General features: G+C 41.1%; 2 protein-coding genes across 2 annotated transcripts in view; one reads left to right on the top strand and one right to left on the bottom strand.

Annotated features, from left to right (window-relative positions):
• Nucleotides 1-17,154, top strand: part of DRAM1 (DNA damage regulated autophagy modulator 1) — an 86,505-nt gene extending 69,351 nt beyond the window's left edge. The window contains exon 7 of the mRNA XM_029204942.1: nt 17,028-17,154. Within this exon, the coding sequence (XP_029060775.1) occupies nt 17,028-17,045 (18 nt within the window). The 3' untranslated portion in view covers nt 17,046-17,154. The remainder of the gene's footprint in view (nt 1-17,027) is intronic.
• WASHC3 (WASH complex subunit 3) overlaps nt 1-23,371 on the bottom strand; it is a 124,341-nt gene that overhangs the window by 23,649 nt on the left and 77,321 nt on the right. The window contains exon 10 of the mRNA XM_029204945.1: nt 19,694-19,803. The gene's annotated coding sequence lies outside the window, so the exon portion shown is untranslated. The remainder of the gene's footprint in view (nt 1-19,693; nt 19,804-23,371) is intronic.

Here is a 23,371-nt window from a genome sequence, read left to right on the forward strand (position 1 = left end):
AAACAACCCAAACCTTAATGAACAGGGCCAGTTATTCTCTAAAGCTCCCTAGTTACCCCTGGGAGAAGATCAGTCTGAAGGAAGTCCAAGGGCTTTATGAAGTTGCCATTTCCAAATGGGGGATGGAGGCTACAAACTATTTAGTAGTCAGGTGCCCTGTACCCCACTTGCCCTCAGACCTATCAAGTTCTGAAGGGCTTTGAGTTGAGCACATACAAATTATACCTTTTATAAAAAGGAGCCCTTTCAGGTAGATGAATTAGGAAAAGTGGTTTTCTCTAGGCTTTGTAGGTAGATAGTATCTGTGTGAGGAACAAAAGTATGGCACCCCGTCCTCGGGTACTTGCACCCACACAGACTGAAAGAGGAGTAAAGGCTAGATTTCACCACCATCCTTCCCCTCAGCCCTGCACTCGTGTGTAAGGCCTCACCTGAACGCAGCGACCCCCGCCTGAGTATTTGCCATCTCACTTCAAAGGGCTGACAGCTATGTTTCTACTCACTTGCTTATGTTGAAGCATTCCTTGTGTGTGTAGCAAAAACTTAAATTTTTTGTTAATTTTCTTAAATGAGTCAATGTAAGTAAAGAGTGTGTGGTCCATTCTTCACAAAAATTAGTTCATTCTCCACAAACATCTCCTCCTTTGGGGTTTGTTCCTAGGGGAAGTTTTTGTCAGATACACTCTTTTTTTCCCTGGAGAGTGAAAATAAGGGTCCCCCCCTACACGCAGCCCTCCAGGACTTTGATCATCAGGCAGAAGTACACATTTTCACTAAGACTAATCTGCTGCCTGGAGCGGGGGTGCAGTTACGGCCTGTCAGGGTCCCCTCTTGCCTTATGTGTCTATAAGTGTATTTGCATCTGTTATTGCCTTTGATTTCTTTTTCACAATGCTGTGAGCTCCTTGTGTGTTCCTCACACCTGCATGCTGTCGTGCCAAAGTGGCACAGACACACATTTTACTTGTGACACGCAGCAAGAAGCAAAGCATGGTTTCCTGGGGAAGCCTCCGTGAAGAGAGGCAGGAGAATGCATTGGTACCCTGGGCTGCCACCATCCGACAGAGAGAAATGTGCTTGATCGACCAAAGCTGAGTGCACACGGGAAAGGGCTTCAGGGGAAGGAGCCCACTCTGTACTGCTCGACGGATTTATAGGAAAAGCATGGCAGAGAAGATCTGGTGTAGTATGTAATATTGGGCATTTCCTGGTTGAGGAAGCAGACTTGTTCAAAGGCAGAGCCTCCAGAGCTCAGCCCCTGGCATAAGGCTGTTCTTCCCTCAAGTGAACACAGACCCTCTCAGCCAGCCTCTTGCCAAACTACCGCAAGGGAGGCTGGGGTTGTCTCTCCTCTGGCACCAAGTAGGTAATTGGGCACTCAGTAAGCGCTGAATGAATAGAACTATTATTGTTAGGAGGAAACTCGTGTTGATTTCATTTAAATTTGCTCTCCTCCCACATGCTAGCTATGGCAAGGCCCCTTAGGGGTAGATGATGAGCTGGGCAGGGTCCGGGATTTTCTGTGCCTGCCCACTTCACAGGGAAGGGAGTGGGCCAATTAGCTACAGTGGGTTATTTTTGCACCTAGATCCCTAGAATGAAAAACAAATTAACTTCTTTTTCTTGCTGGGTAGAAGACATAGCCTCTGGAGAGACATAGGTGCAGAGCAACTAGGTGGCACAGTTTTCTGTTCTGTGTCATAGCTTGGGCAGAGCAGCCCCTACTATGCCCAGGAGAACCTTGTGACCATTCTGGGAGAGGTCTAGTGAGGTATGGCAATAACGTTGTCTCGGCCAAAACATCGGGGCACGTGGCAGCCATATGGAAACTGTTCAGTGCTCCTTTGGAGATAAATGAAGGGGGAAAACCCACAAGGATCCATCAGAAAGATGAGTTTCTTATGAGCCCTGAGGCCCAAGCATCCCCAGAAGTTCCGGACCTGCTACTCTGGACTCAACATGGAGCAGGAAGGGGCTCTGAGGGGGGCAGTGCATGGGAAGAGCCCACACCACAGAATGGCAGGCTCCCACAGCTGCAGTGACTGCTGGCAGGCCTCAGGGGTGACGGGAGGGGTTGCATCTTTTGGGGTCAGAGATGGCAGGGTTCAGTGTGAGGGGTTCTTGCCACAGCAGGCTGGCAAACACACTCCTGGGGAGGAAGGAGCTGCATTTTCTTCCATGAGCAGCAGGAGGCACTGCAGCTTGAGAAGGAAGAGGATGTGGTTCTGAGCATTGGGCAAGCCTTTTTTTTTCTCCCTTAAACTTAAGAGACTCCTAGGGTGGGATGGATCTGTGACCCCCCCCCCCAGTGATGGTTGGACCCATGGACTTGCCACGACCTTCTCTGCTGAGGGACAATATGGTCCACTTACGGCTACTACTACCACCACTGGGACTTCCCTGGTGGCGCAGTGGTTAAGAATCCACCTGCCAATGCAGGGGACATAGGTTTGAGCCCTGGTCTGGGAAGATCCCACATGCCGTGGAGCAACTAAGCCCGTGTGCCACAACTACTGAGCCTGCGCTCTAGAGCCCACGTGCCGCAGCTACTGAGCCTGCGTGCCACAACTACTGAAGCCTGCGTGCCTAGAGCCCATGCGCCGTGACAAGAGAAGACACTGCAATGAGAAGCCCATGCACTGCAACGAAGAGTAGCCCTCGCTCACCGCAACTAGGGAAAGCCTGCGTGGAGCAGTGAAGACCCAACACAGCCAAAAATAGAAAAATAACATAAAATAAATAAACTTACACTACCACCACCGCTACTCATGGCTCTTAGCCAGGCACTACGTAAAAGCTGTACAAGGACTTTTCCACTTAACCCTCAAAATAACTCTGTGAGGTAAGTACCACTGCAATTTAGGACTCTGAAGCTTAGTAAGGCCAGATAAATTGTTCAAAATAAAACAGCTTGGGTGGTATAACCTGGATCCGAACACAGACCATAAGCTTCACCATTAGTCTGTTTTGCATGTGCCTCAAATGTCTCAACAGACAGTAATCTATGCAGCCAAGATATCTTCCTTCAGAAAGTGCCATGTGGCAGGAGTTGCATTTATCCTGTTAATCACTGTGGTCCCAATGCCTAGGCCAGTGCTTGGCCCACAGTCAGTACTAGATATGTATTTGTGGAATGAAAACAGGGATATGGATGTAGCAGGAAACCAGCAGTCTGTCCTGAGACTCTTTCCTAAAGTGAGCTAGGAATCATATTCCTATATCAGGTCAAGGGAAGGAAGCTGTGGACCATCAGGTTATTAATGTTTTAGTATTTCAGATTCAAAACAAGCATTGTTTTATGGTCAAAATGAATTATCCTGACATTCTATCATATCTTATCAGACTCTTCTTTATTCAAAATGTTGTTGGTACTATTACTTAATAAACTGGAGCAAGCAATAAATTCCACTGGTCTACAGAGACTGTGGTTGGGTTCCCAGTACCAAAATGATTTTGATTATTGAGTTGGCATGTACCCCTAAACATTCCTAAATCAGTGGTTGGCAGTGGCAAGATTCTGAGAGAAAAAGAAAAAGAACAGTGCACGCGTGCGTGTGCGCGCAGACACACACACACACGCACACACACACATCCAGCAGCTTCAAAGCATCTTACACATTAATGGATTCCTTATGGAGTACATGGCTGTAATTGTGAAAGAGGACAAAGAACTAGAAATAACCTTATTTCTTTAAACAAAAAAATTTTTTTAATATTCCTTTGAAAAGTCAATTTTTCTGAAGAGAGTAGGAAAAAAAACCATTCCACATAATGGAACTCTTAAAAATGTGCGTCGGCGACACAATAGGAAACCAGAATAAATGTAGGCAAGGCAACCACATGAAGCCAAACACAGAGTGAGTTCATCTGTGCTATAACAGTGGATGGAGATGGAGAAAACAACCAGGGGGAGGGAGAATGCCAACTCATAGTAAGAAGGCCCGGGGTGGGGGCAGGGGTGCAGTAGGGAGAGGAACATTCTAGAATTCAAAACAACAGACTATTCCAATCATATTCTTAAACTCTGTATAATGAAACCTGTTTATATTATCCTTAAATTAATTGTTCGATGTTCACATTCCAGTGTCCTGGCCAGTGACCCACCAGCAATTTCCTTGTTCATAACATTTTCTTTTCTTGGTCCCTTGAAAAAAATAACGAATGAGTTTCTCATTTTGTAAAGCTGCTCTGAAATGTTTCCTTACGTCATGGGGACTGGAAGGTCATCTTGGGACACTGGATGTAATGGGGGGCACTTGGGCCAGGGACCAGGAGGTTTTCTGACTGTGAGGCAACTTCTGATCCCATTAGCTGATGGTTGACTGACATTTTGGAACAAGATTTTGTGAGAGACTGGGGGAAGGAAAAGAAGGAGCATGGGAAGGAGGCACTTAAAAGACTGAACAGGCAGGAATGAGCTGAGTGCTCCCAGATTCGAGGAGGATTTTATTATTGGACACAGATCTGTGGTGAGCTTTCAGCCAGGATCTCAGAGGCCCGGTCTGAGGGGCCTCATATAGGTTTTCTTATCAGCATTTTGCTGACCTCACCAAGTAAACTGTTTCTGTGAGAAAAGACAAGTTAACTTCTCATTTAAAAATTAAGCAGTGAAAGGAGCAGCAGCTACTCAGGGAAAGATTTTTTGTGGCAATGGGAGAAGTACAAGAGAGCAAACCCAACTCCAAGAAAATACTGAAGCCTCTCCTGTGTCGTGTTTGGCAAGTTCCCAAATAGAGGCAATTTTTGGACTCAGAACCCATTGCCTGAAATCCTGGCTGAGTCCCTAGGAGGAGAAAGGCGCTGTAACACATCCGTGTGGCTGACAGGTCTTGGTGCTCCAGCCGGGTGTCAGGCCTGAGCCTCTGAGGTGGGAGAGCCGAGTTCAGGACATTGGACCACCAGAGACCTCCTGGCCCCACGTAGTATCAATCAGCGAGAGCTCTCCCAGAGATCTCCGTCTCAATGCAAAGACCCAGCTCCACCCAACAGCCAGCAAGCTCCAGTGCTGGACGCCCCATGCCAAACAACTAACAAGACAGGAACACAACCCCACCCATTAGCAGAGAGGCTGCCTAAAATCATACTAAGTTCACAGACACCCCAAAACACACCACCGGATGCAGACCTGCCCACCAGAAAGACAAGATCCAGCCCCACCCACTAGAATACAGGCACCAGTCCCCTCCACCAGGAAGCCTACACAAGCCACTGAACCAACCTCATCCACTGGGGGCAGACACCAAAAACAACGGGAACTATGAACCTGCAGCCTACTGCAAATGAAGTAAGTTAAAAAAAATGAGAAGACAGAGAAAAACACAGCAGATGAAGGAGCAAGGTAAAAACCCACCAGACCAAACAAGTGAAGAGGAAATAGGCAACCTACCTGAAAAAGAATTCAGAGTAATGGTAGTAAAGATGATCCAATATCTTGGAAATAGAATGGGGAAAATACAAGAAACATTTAACAAGGACCTAGAAGAAATAAAGAGCAAACAAACAATGATGAACAACACAAAAAATGAAATTAAAAATTCTCTAGAAGGAATCAATAGCAGAATAACTGAGGAAGAAGAATGGATAAGTGACCTGGAAGATAAAATAGTGGAAATAACTACCACAGAGCAGAATAAAGAGAAAAGAATGAAAAGAATTGAGGACAGTCTCAGAGGCTTCTGGGACAACATTAAATGCAGCAACATTCGAATTATAGGGGTCCCAGAGAAGAAGAGAAAAAGAAAGGGTTTGAGGAAACATTTGAAGAGATTATAGTTGAAAACTTCCCTAACATGGGAAAGGAAATAGTCAATCAAGTCCAAGAAGCACAGAGAGTCCCATATAGGATAAATCCAAGGAGAAACACACCGAGACACATATTAATCAATCTATCAAAAATCAAATACAAAGAAAAAATATTAAAAGCAGCAAGGGAAAAGCAACAAATAACATACAAGGAAAGCCCTATAAGGTTAACAGCTGATCTTTCAGCAGAAACTCTACAAGCCAGAAGGGAGTGGCAGGACATATTTAAAGTGATGAAAGGGAAAAACCTACAACCAAGATTACTCTGCCCTGCAAGGATCTCATTCAGATTCGATGGAGAAATTAAAACCTTTACAGACAAGCAGAAGTTAAGAGAATTTAGCCCCACCAAACCAGCTTTACAATAAATACTAAAGGAACTTCTCTAGGCAGGAAACACAGGAGAAGGAAAAGACCTACAAAAACAAACCCCAAACAAGAAAATGGTAATAGGAACATACATATTGATAATTACCTTAAATGTAAATGGATTAAATGCTCCAACCAAAAGACACAGACTGGCTAAATGGATACAAAAACAAGACCCATATATGTGTTGTATACAAGAGACCCACTTCAGACCTAGGGACACATACAGACTGAAAGTGAGGGGATGGAAAAAGATATTCCATGCATATGGAAGTCAGAAGAAAGCTGGAGTAGCAATTCTCATATCAGACAAAGTAGACTTTAAAATAAAGACTATAACAAGACACAAAGAAGGACACTACATAATAATCAAGGGATCAATCCGAGAAGAAGATATAACAATTGTAAATGTTTATGCACCCAACATAGGAGCACCTCAATACATAAGGTGAATGCTAACAGTCATAAAAGGGGAAATCGACAGTAACACAATCATAGTAGAGGACTTTAACACCCCACTTTCACTAATGGACAGATCATTCAAAATGAAAATAAATAAGGAAACACAAGCTTTAAATGATACATTAAGCAAGATGGACTTAATTGATATTTATAGGACATTCCTTCCAAAAGCAACAGAATACACTTTCTTCTCAAGTGCTCATGGAACATTCTCCAGCATAGATCATATCTTGGGTCACCAACCAAGCCTTGGTAAATTTAAGAAAAATGAAATCATATTAAGTATGTTTTCTGACTACAATGCTATGAGACTAGATATCAATTACAGGAAATAAAACTGTAAAAAATACGAACACATGGAGGCTAAACAATAACCAAGAGATTACCAAAGAAATCAATGAGGAAATAAAAAAATACCTAGAAACAAATGACAATGAAAACACGACGACCCAAAACCTATGGGATGCAGCAAAAGCAGTTTAAGAGGGAAGTTTATAGCAATACAATCCTACCTCAAGAAACAAGAAACATCTCAAATAAACAACCTAACCTTATACCTAAAGCAATTAGAGAAAGAAGAACAAAAAAACCCCAAAGTTCGCAGAAGGAAAGAAATCACAAAGATCAGATCAGAAATAAATGAAAAAGAGATAAAGAAAATAATAGCAAAGATCAATAAAACTAAAAGCTGGTTCTTTGAGAAGATAAACAAAATTGATAAACCATTAGCCAGACTCATCAAAAAAAAAAAGAAGACTCAAATCAACAGAATTAGAAACGATAAAGAAGTAACAAGTGACACTGCAGAAATACAAAGGATCATGAGAGATTACTACAAGCAACTCTATGCCAATAAAATGGACAACCTGGAAGAAATGGACAAATTCTTAGAAAAGCACAATGTTCTGAGACTGAACCAGGAAGAAATAGAAAATATAAACAGACCAATCACAAGCACTGAAATTGAAACTGTGATTAAAAATCTTCCACCAAAAAAAAGTCGAGCACTTGATGGTTTCACAGGCGAATTCTATCAAACATTTAGTAAAGAGCTAACACTTATCCTTCTCAAACTCTTCCAAAATATAGCAGAGGAAGCAACACTCCCAAACTCATTCTATGAGGCCACCATCACCCTGATACCAAAACCAGACAAAGATGTCACAAAAAAAAAAACTACAGCCCAATATCACTGATGAACATACATGCAAAAATCCTCAACAAAATACTAGCAAACAGAATCCAGCAGCACATTAAAAGGATCATACACCATGATCAAGTAGGGTTTATCCCAGGAATGCAAAGATTCTTCAATATGCGCAAATCAATCAATGTGATACACCATATTAACAAAATTGAAGGATAAAAACCATATGATCATCTCAATAGATGCAGAAAAACCTTTCAACAAAATTCAACACCAATTTATGATAAAAACTCTCCAGAAAGTAGGCATGGAGGGAACCTACCTCAACATAATAAAGGCCATATATGACAAACCCACAGCCAACATCATTCTCAATGGTGAAAAACTGAAACCATTTCCTCTAAGATCAGGAACAAAATAAGTTTGCCCACTCTCACCACTATTATTCAACATAGTTTTGGAAGTTTTAGCCACAGCAACCAGAGAACAAAAAATAAATAAATAAAAGGAATCCAAATCAGAAAAGAAGAAGTAAAACTGTCACTGTCTGCAGATGACATGATACTATACATAGAGAATCCTAAAGATGCTACCAGAAAACTACTAGAGCTAATCAATGAATTCGGTAAAGTAGCAGGATACAAAATTAATGCACAGAAATCTCCTGCATTCCTATACACTAAAGATGAAAAACCTGAAAGAGAAATTAAGGAAACACTCCCATTTACCACTGCAACAAAAAGAATAAAATACCTAGGAATAAACCTACCTAAGGAGAGAAAAGACCTGTGTACAGAAAACTATAAGACACTGATGAAAGAAATTAAAGATGATACCAACAGATGGAGAGATATACCATGTTATTGGATTGGAAGAATCAACATTGTGAAAATGACTTTACTATCCAAAGCAATCTACAGATCCAATGCAATCCCTATCAAACTACCAATGGCATTTTTCACAAAACTAGAACAAAAAACTTCACAATTGGTATGGAACTACAAAAGACCCCGAATAGCCAAAGCAATCTTGAGAAAGAAAAACAGAGCTGGAGGAATCAGGCTCCCTCACTTCAGGCTATACTACAAAGCTACAGTAATCGAGACAGTATGGTACTGGCAAAAAATAGAAATATAGATCAATGGAACAAGATAGAAATCCCAGAGATAAACCCACACACATATGGTCACCTTATCTTTGATAAAGGAGGCAAGAATATAAAATGGAGAAAAGACAGTCTCTTCAATAAGTGGTGCTGGGAAAACTGGACAGCTACGTGTAAAAGAATGAAATTAGAACAGTCCCTAACACCATACACAAAAATAAACTCAAAATGGATTAAAGACCTAAACGTAAGGCCAGACACTATAAAACTCTTAGAGGAAAACATAGGCAGGACACTCTATGACATAAATCACAGCAAGATCCTTTTTGACCCACCTCCTGGAAAAATGGGAAAAAAAAGAAAAATAAACAAATGGGAGCTAATGAAACTTAAAAGCTTTTGCACAGCAAAGGAAACCATAAACAAGACGAAAAGACAGCCCTCAGAATGGGAGAAAATATTTGTACACGAAGCAACTGACAAAGGATTAATCTCTAAAATATACAAGCAGCTTATGAAGCTCAATATCAAAAAAACAAACAACCCAATCCAAAAATGGGCAGAAGACCTAAATAGACATTTCTCCAAAGAAGACATACAGATTGCCAACAAACACATGAAAGAATGCTCAATATCACTAATCATTAGAGAAATGCAAATCAAAACTACAGTGAGGTATCACCTCATACCAGTCAGAATGGCCATCATCAAAAAATCTACAGACAATAAATGCTGGAGACGGTGTGGAGAAAAGGGAACCCTCTTGCACTGTTGGTGGGAATGTAAATTGATACAGCCACTATGGAGAACAGTATGGAGGTTCCTTAAAAAACTAAAAATAGAACTACCATATGAGCCAGCAATCCCATTACTGGGCATATACCCTGAGAAAACCATAATTCAAAAAGAGTCATGTACCACAATGTTCATTGCAGCACTATTTACAATAGCCAGGACATGGAAACAACCTAAGTGTCCATGGACAGATGAATGGATAAAGAAGATGTGGCACATATACACAATGGAATATTACTCAGCCATAAAAAGAAACCAAATTGAGTTATTTGTAGTGAGGTGGATGGACATAGAGGCTGTCATACAGAGTGAAGTAAGTCAGAAAGAGAAAAATACTGTATGCTAATACATACATATGGAATCTAAAAAAAAATGGTTCTAATGAGCTTAGGGGCAGGACAGGAATAAAGACGCAGATGTAGAGAATGGATTAGAAGACGTGGGGAGCGGGAAGGGTAAGCTGGGACAAAGCGAGAGAGAGGCATGGACATATATACACTACGAAATGTAAAACAGATAGGTAGTAGGAAGCAGCTGCATAGCTCAGGGAGATCAGCTCGGTGCTTTGTGACCACCTAGCAGCGTGGCATAGGGAGGGTGTGAGGGAGACGCAAGAGGGAGGGCATATGGGGATATATGTATACATATAGCTGATTCACTTTGTTATACAGCAGAAACTAACATAACATTTTAAAGCAATTATACTCCAATAAAGATGTTTAAAAAAATTAAGCATTAATGTATACAGGCATAATGGGGCAGCCCTTCCTAGAGGGTTAAAGGTGATATTTTAGAAAAAAAAATAAAAGGAAGTACAATTTTACATGCCTGGAAGTTGTTTCTCAGAGATATGACATAAGGTAAAAATAACTAGTATCATGAAAGATTTATCTAGATTTCTTGATGGTAGGTTTGTAATAATTTATTACCGGAAGTACAGGACTTTGGGGGTTGTTTTTAAATTTTCATCAATATTCCTACCAGAAGCAGAATATTGGTTGGATTGAATAGAGTCTGACTGAATGTTTAATTTCTCATTGAAAACAATAATTATATTTTGAAAGATCTCAGGAAGCCCCTCTGTCCAAGATCTGTAGGAGGGTTAAAAAAAAAAAAAAAAAGAATGGGCTTTGCCGTCAGACAGTACACTTTGAAGCCCAGTTGTACTCCTCTTTGGTCACTCCCAGCTGTGGGACCTTGGGTAAATTACTTAACCTCTCTGAACCTCCACTGAACGGTATAAAAGGCAAAAACATGTGCCTAACAAGGTTTCTGTGACGAGCCAGTGCGATCATATATGTAAAAACCTAGTGTGCGGCCTGGCACGTAGTAGGTTACCAATAAATATTAGTACCATTTATTTTCTATATCTTCCTTTTCTCTCCTGCCCCACTACCTCCTGCACTCTGATTCTTGAAATCTTTTAACCAGTGGCAGAGCCTCTCCTTGCATGTTTAAAAACAGGGAATTCCCTGGCATTCCAGTGGTTAGGACTCATCCCTGGTCAGGGAACTAAGATCCTGCAAGCCATGTGGCACAGCAAATAAATAATAAATAAATAAATGAATAAATAAATTAAATAATGTAGTAATTAGAACATAACATAAATAGATAGCATAACATCACTAAGCACTTTACCATACATTTCATCTTGTTTGATCCTTAAACCAATCCTATGAAATAGGTACTATTATTGACTCCATTTTACAGGGGAAGAAACCAAATCTAGGTTTGGGTTAGATACTATTTCAATGATCTATTGCTATATAACAAACCACCCCAAAACTTAGTGGCTTGAAGCAACAACTATTTTATTATATCTCATGATTCTGAGTTGATTGGGCTCAGCTGGGCAGTTCTTCTGCTCCATGTGATGTTGTCTGCCTATGTCCATATGCATTTATCTGGAGGCTCGACTAGGCTAGAACATCCAAATGGTTTGCTCACAGGGCTGGCAATTGGTGCTGGATGTCAGCTGGGAGCAGAGCTGGGACTGCTCACCAGAGTACATCCATGCTCCTCCATTGCCTCTCCTGGGATGGCAGCTGGACTCCAAGAAGGAGCACTGCAAGAGGAAAAAAACTGAACCTTCCAGTTTGCTTAAGGCCTGGCCTCAGAAGTCTCAGAATGTTACTTCTGCTATGATCTGTTGGTCAAAGCAGTTACAGGCCCAGCAAGATTGAAGAGAAGGGGAAACAAGTTTCACCTCTCAGTGGAGGAGTGGCAGGGAGGGAAGAGGTTGATGACAGCCTTGATTGGAGACTATCTGCCACAGATAGTTTGCCCAAAGTCACAGAGCTAGTGGGCGATAGAGTTAAGATTCCACATACTCAGCCACTAGGTCATACACATACGAGTAAATGCCAAAGTCTGTGGAAAACACAGTAAGCGCAATTTAATCTCAGAGGAGAGATCAGTACAAAATTAAGAACTCTAAAGACCCTAAACTGAAAAAAGTACCCCTTTTTGTGCCCCTCCTCCCCACGTAATGCAGAATAAATGTTATTTCTTGAAATGTCACAAAGGTTGCATATGCTAAAATAAATTTTTTCTAGATTTTCCATTTCAAAATTCTGGATACATTCACTGAATCTGAGGTTTTCTGTGTGTGTGTGTGTGTGTGTGTGTGTGTGTGTGTGTGTGTGTGTGTTAAGGTGGGGGGTGAGAACCCTGACTTACAACTGCTCTGTGCACATACTCAGCCTGCCTGTTGGGTAACTCATGCCTTTGTGGGAGAGGTCACAGAGGCCTCAAGTTGGCAGGGGAAGCTCCAGGCAGAAGCAGAATTTGGCCTGGCTCTGAACTCTGATTAGGACTTTTTTTGGCTGCGTTGCGTCTTCGTTGCTGCACGCGGCCTTTTTCTAGTTGTGGTGAGCAGGGGCTACTCTTCGTTGTGGTGTGCGGGCTTCTCATTGCGGTGGCTTCTCTTGTTGTGGAGCACGGGCTCTAGAGCACAGGTTCAGTAGTTGTAGCTCACGGGCTCTAGAGCGCACGCTCAGTAGTTGTGGCACATGGGCTTCAGTAGTTGTGGCATGCGGGCTGTAGAGCACAGGCTCAGTAGTTTTGGAGCCCAGGCTTAGTTGCTCCATGGCATGTGGGATCTTCCCAGACCAGGGATCGAACCCCAGTCCCCTGCATTGGCAGGTGGATTCTTAACCACTGTGCCACCAGGGAAGTCCTCTGATTAGGATCTGAATAAGAGGAACAGAAGGAGAAAGAAGAGGAAGGGAAAATATGAACAAGACACGAAGCTGGGAATGGACAGCGAGTAGTAGCTAGGGAGATGGAGGAAGGGACCAGGCTGAAGTAAAAGGGTCTGGGTTTGGAAATGGGAAGGCTGATTAGTAATCTGCTTGATGACTGGAGCTAAATTAGCTCCCCATCTTCAGAAGTATCCCAAAGTAGCGCTGAGAACCAGATTACAAAGAATGAAGCTCTACATGAAACCCAGGTCCAGCTGTGTAAACTCTGTTTTAGCCTTGGCCTTGCTGAAGGCAGATGCCTGGAGAGCCCTGTTGGGGGCTGGGTAGGAAGGATACTGCTTGAGGACCTTCCCAATGGCTGATCCGGGAATATCCGGGCTTACACCACTCTTACTAGCTTCATTTGGAAAGGGATTGACAAGCATAAAGCAAACCCAGTCATCATAACCCTTCTTATAGCACTTTCCAGAGAGTTTATTAACCTAAATCTCTCTTATGTTACCTATCAGGACTTCCTGGTAAAGGCAAGGACTTGGGGATTTTGAGTCATTCTGAGCAAACACCATCTTCAGATTATTTTCCTGCTAAGGTGGCTTCTATCACTTTCATTTGCAAAACCTTTTCTCTTTCTTCATATTTGAAAGAAACCCAGTATGACCTTTGTAATTTTTTTCATGTAAATTACAAATATTTAGAATCCCTGTCAAAGGAATGAAATAAAAGCAGATGTTTTTCGCTTATGCTGGCCCCAAGTAATACCACATTAGAAAACAGAGAGTATTTTTGAGTCTCGTTAAAAAATATTTCAAGAAAATAAACATTTGTTGAATGCAAACAAGAAGAGGATATGGCATTTTTTAATATGAATGTAGAATTCAGAGCTAAGGAGTCTAAGGCCCAGAGAGACTCAGTGACTTGTGTAAGGTCACAGAGTGAGTTTACAGCCAAGTCAGGATCTGACCTTAGTCCTCTCAAGTCCAGCCTGGTGTGCTTTCTATACTGTATGCGGTAGATTGGTTGCAAAGATGGCCCAGATACTTCATGCCTCCCTGTATCAACATCTTTGCAATTATAACTTAGCAGGTTCTCTCATCGCCTCTGGAATCTGGGCTGCCCTTGTTACTTGCTTTGGTCAATATCACATGTAGTGGAATAGTAGGATGTGGTGGAAGTGATGGTGTGCCACTTTGGAGCCTTGGTCTCAAGAGTTCTTACGTGTTTCCACTTATTCTATTGGAATCTTATTATCACCATAAGGACAAGCCTAGACTAGCCTGTTAGAGAATGAAAAGTCACAGGGGAAGATCCCAGTTACTCCAGCTAAAGTCAGACTAGCCAACAACCAGTCAACCAGGACATATGACAGAACCTAGCCTAAGCATCAGAGCTCACAGGTGATCATGAATGAGCCTAGCTGAGCCCAGAAAAACTACCCAGCTGACTCATTAGCAATAATACATACTTATTTTTTAAGCAGAATCGAGCAAACCTTTTTTTTTTTAAAGAGCTAGATAGTGAATATTATAAGTTAATGAGGCATATGCTCTGTGGTACCTCCCCTCTGTTTACTGTAGTACAAAAAACAGATAAACATATAAGGCAGATAATATGTAAATGAACAGACACAGCCATGTCTAAATAAAACTATATTTACAAAGACAGGCATCTGGCCCACAGGTTGTAGTTTGCAGACCCCTGATTATAAGCCACTGACTTTGGGATGACTTGTTATACAGCAAGAGCTAGCTGATACACTGATTCTGACTTGATATCCCAAACAAAGAAAAGCACCAAACTAACTGCCAAAGAGCTTACTTGCAAAGATAAAAGGGAGGAGCAGAAGGGAAATGTCTCCATTTTCCTGAAGTTCACACTTTAACTACCTGTAAAGTCTGTCACAATTTTTCTCATTTGCAGATTGTGTACTGCTGTCAGATAACTGCTATTTCAGTCCTTACAAATAGGGTTTCATGAGGATAGCCAAACTACTGGGGGGACAAAATGGAACCTATTCTGGTTGCAGACTCAGTTTGTAAGCTTCTGATTCTGGATTCCAATCCCAACTGAAACAGAGTTCAGAGACTCTTGGAGAGATTTCAAAGCCATATTTGTCAGCCTCTGCCTATTTCTCCTCATTCTCACTGTCTCTACAGCATTTGGTGCTTCTGACCACACCCTCCTTGAAACCATCTCCTCCTTTGGCTCCCATCATGCCTCTAGCTCATTTATTTCATCTCTGGTCTATCAGCAGGAACTCCCTATTCAGAGTTGTTCTTTTTACATTTCGGTCCTGAGCCACTTTTTCTTTCTGTTCTACACTACTGGGTCTGAGCTGGGGATAGGTATCAGAATATCCCACGGAACCTATTTAAAACTTGGAAGTATAATGGCCATAATTTGAAAAAGTTCCTCAGGTGACTTGGATGGACATTCCTGTAGCAGTTAGTATTTTCCAAAGATGATCCTCAATATTTCCCATCCGACATGCCCTTCCCCAGTGTGACTGTGCCATTTTCCCCATCAAGAGGTAGAATCTATTTCTCAACCTCTTGAATGTGGTTAGGTCCTGTAAAATGTAATAGAAGTGACACTGCCAGTTCTGGGCATGGCCCTTTACTGACCTGGTAACTTTAACTTCTGCCTCTTGTAAGAAATGTGATTAGATATCCTGAGACCACCATGACAGGAGAAACCCAAGCCATACGGAGCAGCTCAAAGTATAAGACCCCATGTGTAGAACACTGAGGCACTCTGTGTAAATAAGGAACCATCTTGAAAGTGGATCCTCTAGGCCCAGCCACTACAGCTAAAACCATGTGGAACAAAACTATCTAGCCTAGTCCTTCCCAGATTCCTGACCTACAAAATCATCAGCAAAATAAATGATTGTGTTAAACCATTAAGTTTGGGGGTAGCTGTTACTCAATAAGAGGTAAATCAGACAGATCCCCCTCTTCCCATGCATACACACAACCCTGTTAAGATCTATTGCCCTAGGACTTCCCTGGTGGTGTAGTGGTTAAGAATTCGCCCGTCAATGCAGGGGACATGGGTTCGAGCCCTGGTCCAGGAAGGTCCCACATGCCGCGGAGCAACTAAGCCCGTGGGCCACAACTACTGAGCCCGTGCTCTAGAGGCCATGAGCCACAACTACTCAGCCTGTGAGCCACAACTACTAAAGCCTGTGTGCCTAGAGCCTGTACTCTGCAACAAGAGAAGCCACCACAATGAGAAGCCCGTGCACCGCAATGAAGAGTAGCCCCTGCTCGCTGCAACTAGAGAAATCCCATGCGCAGCAACGAAGACCCAACGCAGCCAAAAATAAATAAATAAATAATTTGTATTAAAAAGAAAATCACTTCTATAATACCTGCTGTATGCCAGGCAATGAATAAAGACCATAAACACAAAGGCGTGTTATCGGGTCTGTCTTGAGTGGCTTAAAGTTATGGTAGACAGACATATAATAAGATGTATGCTACAAAAGACTTTCACCTCTATCCTTACTTTATTCTTCTCCATTTTAGAGTTGCTTGAGAAAAAAAAGAAAAAAATAGATAAAAAGGGAATTCCCTGGCGGGACTCGGCATTCTCATTGTTGGGGCCCCCAGTTCGATTCCTGGTCCAGGGATTAAGATCCCACAAGCTACGCAGCAGAGCCAAAAAAAAAAAAAAAAAAAGAAAAGAAAAAGAAGAAAGAGTTGGTTGACAGTTCTATTTCAGTACAAAATTCTTAGGGGCCAAGGTCATGTCTTATTTATCATAGCCCACAATTAGCACTTGGCTTTGCTCCATATATTCTCGGATAATGGTTATTAGATTTTATCAGATGTACTAGTTATAAAAAGAGCAACCATTTATTGGCCCTTTACATGGAACACTGCTAACATCATGATGTTGGATGGGAAGTACACATGTAGAGCTGTGGCAAAGACTGCTGTGAGTTCACTTTACCCCAGTTCCTTTTCTTACTGGGCACTCAGCTAGACTGCTTTTCCTAGCCTTCCCTGCAGTTAGGTGTGACCATATGACTGAATTCTGGCCAATAAAATGTGGGCAGGAAGTGATATGTATCTAAGCCTGGTCTACAAAAACTTTCTGCTTAATATTCCACTCTTCCAATCTCTCTCTTTTCCTCCTGCAGTTTAATGGAGAAGCCTGAAGATCTAGAAGAGGTGGCACTACAAAAAGGAAAGAACCTGGATCCCTGAGATACTATTTGGGGCATCACTGGCTAACCAAGAATACTTGCGTTACACTATTGCATGAGTCAGCAATAAACTTTTATTATGTAAAGCTTCTGGAAGTTGAAGACTGCTTACTACAGTTGTCAGTTTGAACTTGCCTAATTCAAATGCTAAGTTTAATGCAACCTTCCTAGATTGATCATGACTACCTACTTTTCAAAAGAGTATCCAGTAGATTCCAAAATTGCATTTATTATTCTCGTTTAAGCATGAGCTCTCTCATCTCCATGATCAGAAATAATGGCTTGTTCAATCTTTTATTTTTGCAGTCTTCGAAATATATATGAGTGGTAACAAAACCAAAGAGCTAATCAACCTCTCCCAAAATATACTTTAATAAGCCCAGCAAAAACTCTTTGGTGTAGAATATGAAAAGTTCAGGGATCCCTGGGCCTGGTTAGGGCCAGGCTAACCAGGCGGCTGTCTACAGAGGCTGCATAGGATGGGGTGATTGATGTTCAGGCCTGTGAATGCTGGGAAAGAAACAGAGAGGACTAAGCTTTGACTTCCTTGATGCCTTAGAGCCAGTTTGGCACTTGTCACAACTCAGTGATTTGTATTCATGTGACAACCTTACCACTTCCTGTTTTGATCCAAAAAAAGAATTCTAGGAGAGAAATGAGGCCACAAAACTGAAGAAGGCCCAGTGTGTCCTTTTTATCTTCCATTTACTCAACATACATTTACTGTGCACCTATTATGTTCACAACTGTGTGTGTGTGTTTGGAAGGGCGGAATTCAAATAAACATAATAAACAGATCTGCTTCCAGGGAGATGTTTAGACTGATGGGATTTGACAAGGCAAGCAGCTGTTTGAAAGACAGTGTAGAGTAGAAAGTTCACTGACTCTGATGAGAGAGACTCAGGTTCAAAATCTGGCATATAATTGGCACAAACAAGAAAAACTGGATAAGTATGGAGGAGGAAAATTACATTGGACTTGAATGGACAAAATAAGTCATTAATTTTTCTTAATCAAGGCTTCCTTTTAGAACATTTCTCAGTCCTAATCTAATATGGATGCCAAATCTGTCTAATTCACAACCAGGCATCAACAAGAAAGATACAAATGGAGAGAGGAATTCATTGTTCCAGAAGAGAAGTTCCTGTATTGGATGAAAAATTCACAGCAGGCATTGCTGACTCATATATACACATTTGTGTGTGTGTGCATGTGTGTGTATAATAGGCATGCTACATACGTGAGAGATAAGTCATAAAAATTGTTCACATATTCAGGAACAAAGAGTTATGATATAATTTCTGAAATTACAGAGATCCAGAATTAGAAGAGGATCTTTCAATCCAAACCATTTATCTTACAATTGAGGAGACAGACTCAAATAGGTGAAATGACTTGGTGAAGGCCACACAACTATGAAATCGTCAAGCCAGGACCTGACCTGGATTTCTGGCCCAATGCCCTTACCACTAACTCCTTTCTAGTCAAGGCATAAGGAGGTATTCCATAAAGTCACTGGGGAGAGCTTCCTGGAGGTCTTAGTTCCAGGGAGTGAAGACTTCCCACTGAAAATTTCCCAGTATTATGGACAGAGGTCTGGCTTGAACTAAACTGTATTAAGGGAGTCCACAAGATAGTTAAGCATACTTAAAACAGCCCTCATTTATTGAATACTTGCTATGTGTCAGGCACTGTGCCGAATGTTTTATATATATATATATATATATATATATATATATTTATTTATTTATTTCATTTATTCATTCGCTTAAATTTTTATTTGTATGCCAGGAATCTATGCTATGTGCTAGGATCCAATAGTGAAAAGACGTACATGGTTCTTGACCTTATGGAACCTCTAGACTTCCACATAACAGAAATTCCATAAGGTCTGCTTGTTTACTGCATCCATTTACAGGTGATGAAATGGGCCCAGAGAATAACAATGATGGCTACCATATATTGTCCACCTACCCCACACCAAACACTTTTCCAAGCACTCTCTGAGTTAATCTGTACAACAGTTCTACGAGATAAGAAACAGGGGCATAGGAAGCTGAACGTCTGGTTCAAGGTCACGTAGGTAATAAGCAGTAGAACATGGACTGGAACCAAGGTTGTCTGGTGCCAGTGTCCATGATTTTAACCACTACATTACACTGACCAGTTGGATTCCTGCTATGCACGCTAAAAGATGGTATTACCTGATGTCAAAACTCTGCTAGTGAGACCTAGGACCCAAGAAGCATCAATTACTTTGTCTACAGGCAAATTTTGTTTTCAGCAGTTGTATGTAGATAATAATATTTGCTTGAGTGCTTACCATATGTCAGAGTACTGCACCTGTACATATGATATCCAGGTAAAACACAAGCATAATACTGGCCTTTAGTAGATCCTCAATATAGTAGGCAAATGGTAAGCAGTAAGAATAAATATGTAAGGCTAGAGAAAACCTAGAAATTATTAAGAAGTAGAGGGTACTGGCTGCAATTGTGCTGGATCTGCATTTGGACAAAAATATGTTTGTATTTTTTCAAGACTGTGCTTGCTTTATTTAGATATAGAGATAACAAATATCTACATAAATCTTCACTCACCTGTTAGAGGGAGATTTCCGCAGAAATAATTCCTCCAGCCATAAAATTTATTGTGTACTGTGATTTACTCATCTGTTTAAGGCATCCTGTTGCAAGGCATGGACACACTCCTTGAAAATAAAAGCACAAACTTGAATGATTTTCGGTTTCACATAAATTCTATTAAAGAATAAAACAGTGAAATCACAGAATTTCTCCATTCTCTTCCACCATGTGTTTCTTTGAGGTTTAATAATATTATAAATAAAGCAGCTTCAAGATTAAATACAAAACAGTGAACAACTTAGAAACATTTTGAAGAAGCAAGTATTATATCCCAGTGTTGCCAGGCTTTCAACAAAAGTAAGATAGAAAACAGAGCGAGAACTCTCATTTGTTCTATCAAGAAAGCATAAATATTGGCTCCGTATTAAGCCAACCTCTTGCAGCTGTACACCAGCTCTCAACTATTAAAAAGATTCTTAAATTCCCAGGGAAACAAAAATCAATTTCAGCCATATAAGTCTGTATATAAATCTATTGTGCTTTATTCCAAATATTTTCTCATCAAGGAATTTGGAACGAAATTTTTTTTGAAAGAGAAAGTCTCCATTTCACCCATTACACCATTATAAATATTTGAATGACTTCCAGTAACTTTGCTTAGAAAATCTCAATGTCTGTATAACATGCCAATGACAGCTCAGCAGTAATGTCAATACATTTCATTACCTGGCAAGACAATCATTCATAGCAATAGATTGGAATTCTGATTGCCCTTTACATATATTATATTTCACTCTTGTCACAGCACACCGGATGGTTACTCTTGCCCTCTTGGCAAGATACTCTTTCTGAGCTTATATTAAAAATCTCTTTTATCTGTTAAAGCTTAGAATGAGCTAAGTGATTACTGTTTTAGTCCTAAACCAATATGTGTAGTCAGGTCTTGAAAGAATTCCAATCACTGTAGCCCTTGTTCATATTTTAGATGGATAATAATGCCATTGGGTTGTTTTCCTTGGGGCTCATTTTATATATTCTATTTGTAGGAATTAAGGTTTCTAGTCCAGTGACTATTGTTCACATAATTCAAACAAAGAAAGGAATGTGATATTAATTTTCTGGGTTTTGTAAGAAACTGCACTGGAAAAGTGAAATATAAATATTTGCTAAAGTTTGGAGAAATAGAGTAGAATAGAGATGTACTTCTCAAAATTCAGTGTGCATTAGAATCTCCTGGAGAGCCGGTTAAAACAGATTCCTAGGTCCCACAGCCAGTGATTCTGATTCAGTAAGCCTGTGTGGAGTTTGGGACTGATTTCCAGCAAGTTCCCAGGTGATGTTCATGTTGCCAGTTCATGGACCATCTTTTGAGGAGCAGTGGAACAAAACGGAGTGGTCAATAGCAAAGGCTAAAATCGTGCCTTTGCCATTTACAGGCTTGTTGATTTGGAGTAATCAATTAAGGAGTAATTTATTTAACATATTTTTAAGCCTTAGTTTCCTCATCTGCTCAATGGGGGTTTTGTAAGGATTAGATAAGTCTGTACGTCACTTGACATAGTGCTAGACAGGTACCTGGTATGTGCTAAATAAATGGTAACCATGGTTATTAGAAATGATGAAGTCTTCTTTTCTGGGATCCACCTGGTTGAATATGTAGTTCTTCTGTTCCATATCCTAGTGTGTTTGGCAAATTATTTGTTAAGTATGTCTAGATTAGGAGTTATCAGATCGATGCATTAGCAACTATTCAGGATTTGAATTGCTAAGGTGGGACCTAAAACACTTAAATATTTTGATCCCTGGGCCTTCCAACCAAATACCATGCTGAAGCTCTGATTCTCTGTACTTTGAATTATTTTTCATTTAAATTTCTTTATAGTCCACATCTCCACAGTTATGTCTCCTTATGAATGATCTTTAAAGAACAACATCAGTTTATTTTCAAAATCAAACTCAAGTCTTTGGAGACTAATATCCTTTCTCTCCATATTTTGCTATTAAGAGGCCTGGTGTTCTGCCAAGGCAACGTATTAATAAATTTAAGCTTGAGGTTTTCATTGTCATGTGAACGTTGAAATTGGCTCTCAATTACACAAAGCAGCCAGTTCAACAGAGTACGTGTATTGGATTTACAACGAACATGCCTGGGAAAAAATTAGTTTAAAATCCTTGATTTTGTGGTTTGCTTTTAATTTGTTAAATAGGCATAATCCACCAGTCATAAGCATCTCAGCCAATTCAGGCTAAGTTAATTCTGAGAAATATATGTTTACTTTAGTCAAATGTTAACAAATTAATTTGTCTTGCATCCAATCATTTATTTAGTTTTTCACTTAACACTAAGTCCCATTTCTGTGGTAGGTGATGGTCTAGATGCTGGGGAAAACACGTACCCTATCCTCCCAGAGTTTATAGTCTAGTGAGAAAGGTAAAAGCACAGTTATCAGAACCTCGTTTTAACAGGCTGATAAATCTCCAGTCTTTACCAGTTAACAAGCTGTAGAAAGTTTCAGCCCATTGTTTGTGTTTATATGCAATTACTCATCAATCTGTTAGCCATTATCCAAAGCTTCAGATACACTGGATGATGTCTTCTAAAAGTAGAATACTTCCAGAGCTTCTAACCAAAGGAGAACTTAACATTTCCGGTTTTCTTTCTTCTTTTTTTTTTTGGAAAATGAATGTAGAGAAAGCAAATCAAGTCAGTTTTGTAGCTTGCAACTAGCTGTTATGTAAACTCTCGAGTAAAATGACATGAGTGAAGACAAATACCAATCTGTATATCAAACTTCATTTTTTGAGCTTTTCAAAAGATGCAGGGGGACTTCCCTGGTGGTGCAGTGGTTAAGAATCTGCCTGCCAATGCAGGGGACACGGGTTCGATCCCTGGTCTGGGAAGATCCCACAAGCCGTGGAGCAACTAAGCCCTGTGGGCCACAACTACTGAGCCTGCGCTCTAGAGCCCACGAGCCACAACTACTGAGCCTGCACGCCTAGAGTCCATGCTCCGCAACAAGAGAAGCCACCACAATGGAAGCCCACGCACTGCAATGAAGAGTAGCCCACGCTCACCACAACTAGAGAAAGCCCGCACGCAGCAACGAAGACCCAGTGCAGCCCCCACCCAAAAAAAAATTAAAAGATGCAGGGATTTACATTCATATGACCTGTTTTGGACTGAATGTTGGGTCCCCATCCACAACCCCCTACCCTTGCCAAATTCATATGTTTAAGGCCTAACCTCCAATGTGATGGTATTTGGAGATGGGGCTTTGGGGAGGTAATTAGAGTTAGATGAGGTCATGAGGGTGGGCACTTCATGATGGGATTAGTGTCCTTATAAGAAGAGACACCAGAGAGCTTTCTCTCACTGCCCCATGTAAGGACACAGCCTGAACGTAGCTGTCTGCAAGGCAGGAAGCGGCCCTCACCAGAATCCAAATTGGCTTCTACCTTGATCTTGGACTTCCCAGCCTCTAGAACTGTGAGAATAAATTTTTTTGTTTAAGCCACCCAGTCTATGGTATTTTGTTATGGCAGCCTGAGCAGACTAAGACGTGATTTTAGAAAGATGACAGGGATTTGTACAAAACGGTGGAATGCTTCAAACTTATCTCATATTATTCCCAAGCAGGGCCCTCAGCCTCAGTCTGCCAGGTGGGCTCTTGACAATCGCCAGCACACAATTTA

This window comes from Monodon monoceros, unplaced genomic scaffold (assembly GCF_005190385.1).
Source record: "Monodon monoceros isolate NGI ecotype Baffin Bay Population unplaced genomic scaffold, NGI_Narwhal_1 Super_Scaffold_6, whole genome shotgun sequence".
NCBI classification, from domain to species: domain Eukaryota; kingdom Metazoa; phylum Chordata; class Mammalia; order Artiodactyla; family Monodontidae; genus Monodon; species Monodon monoceros.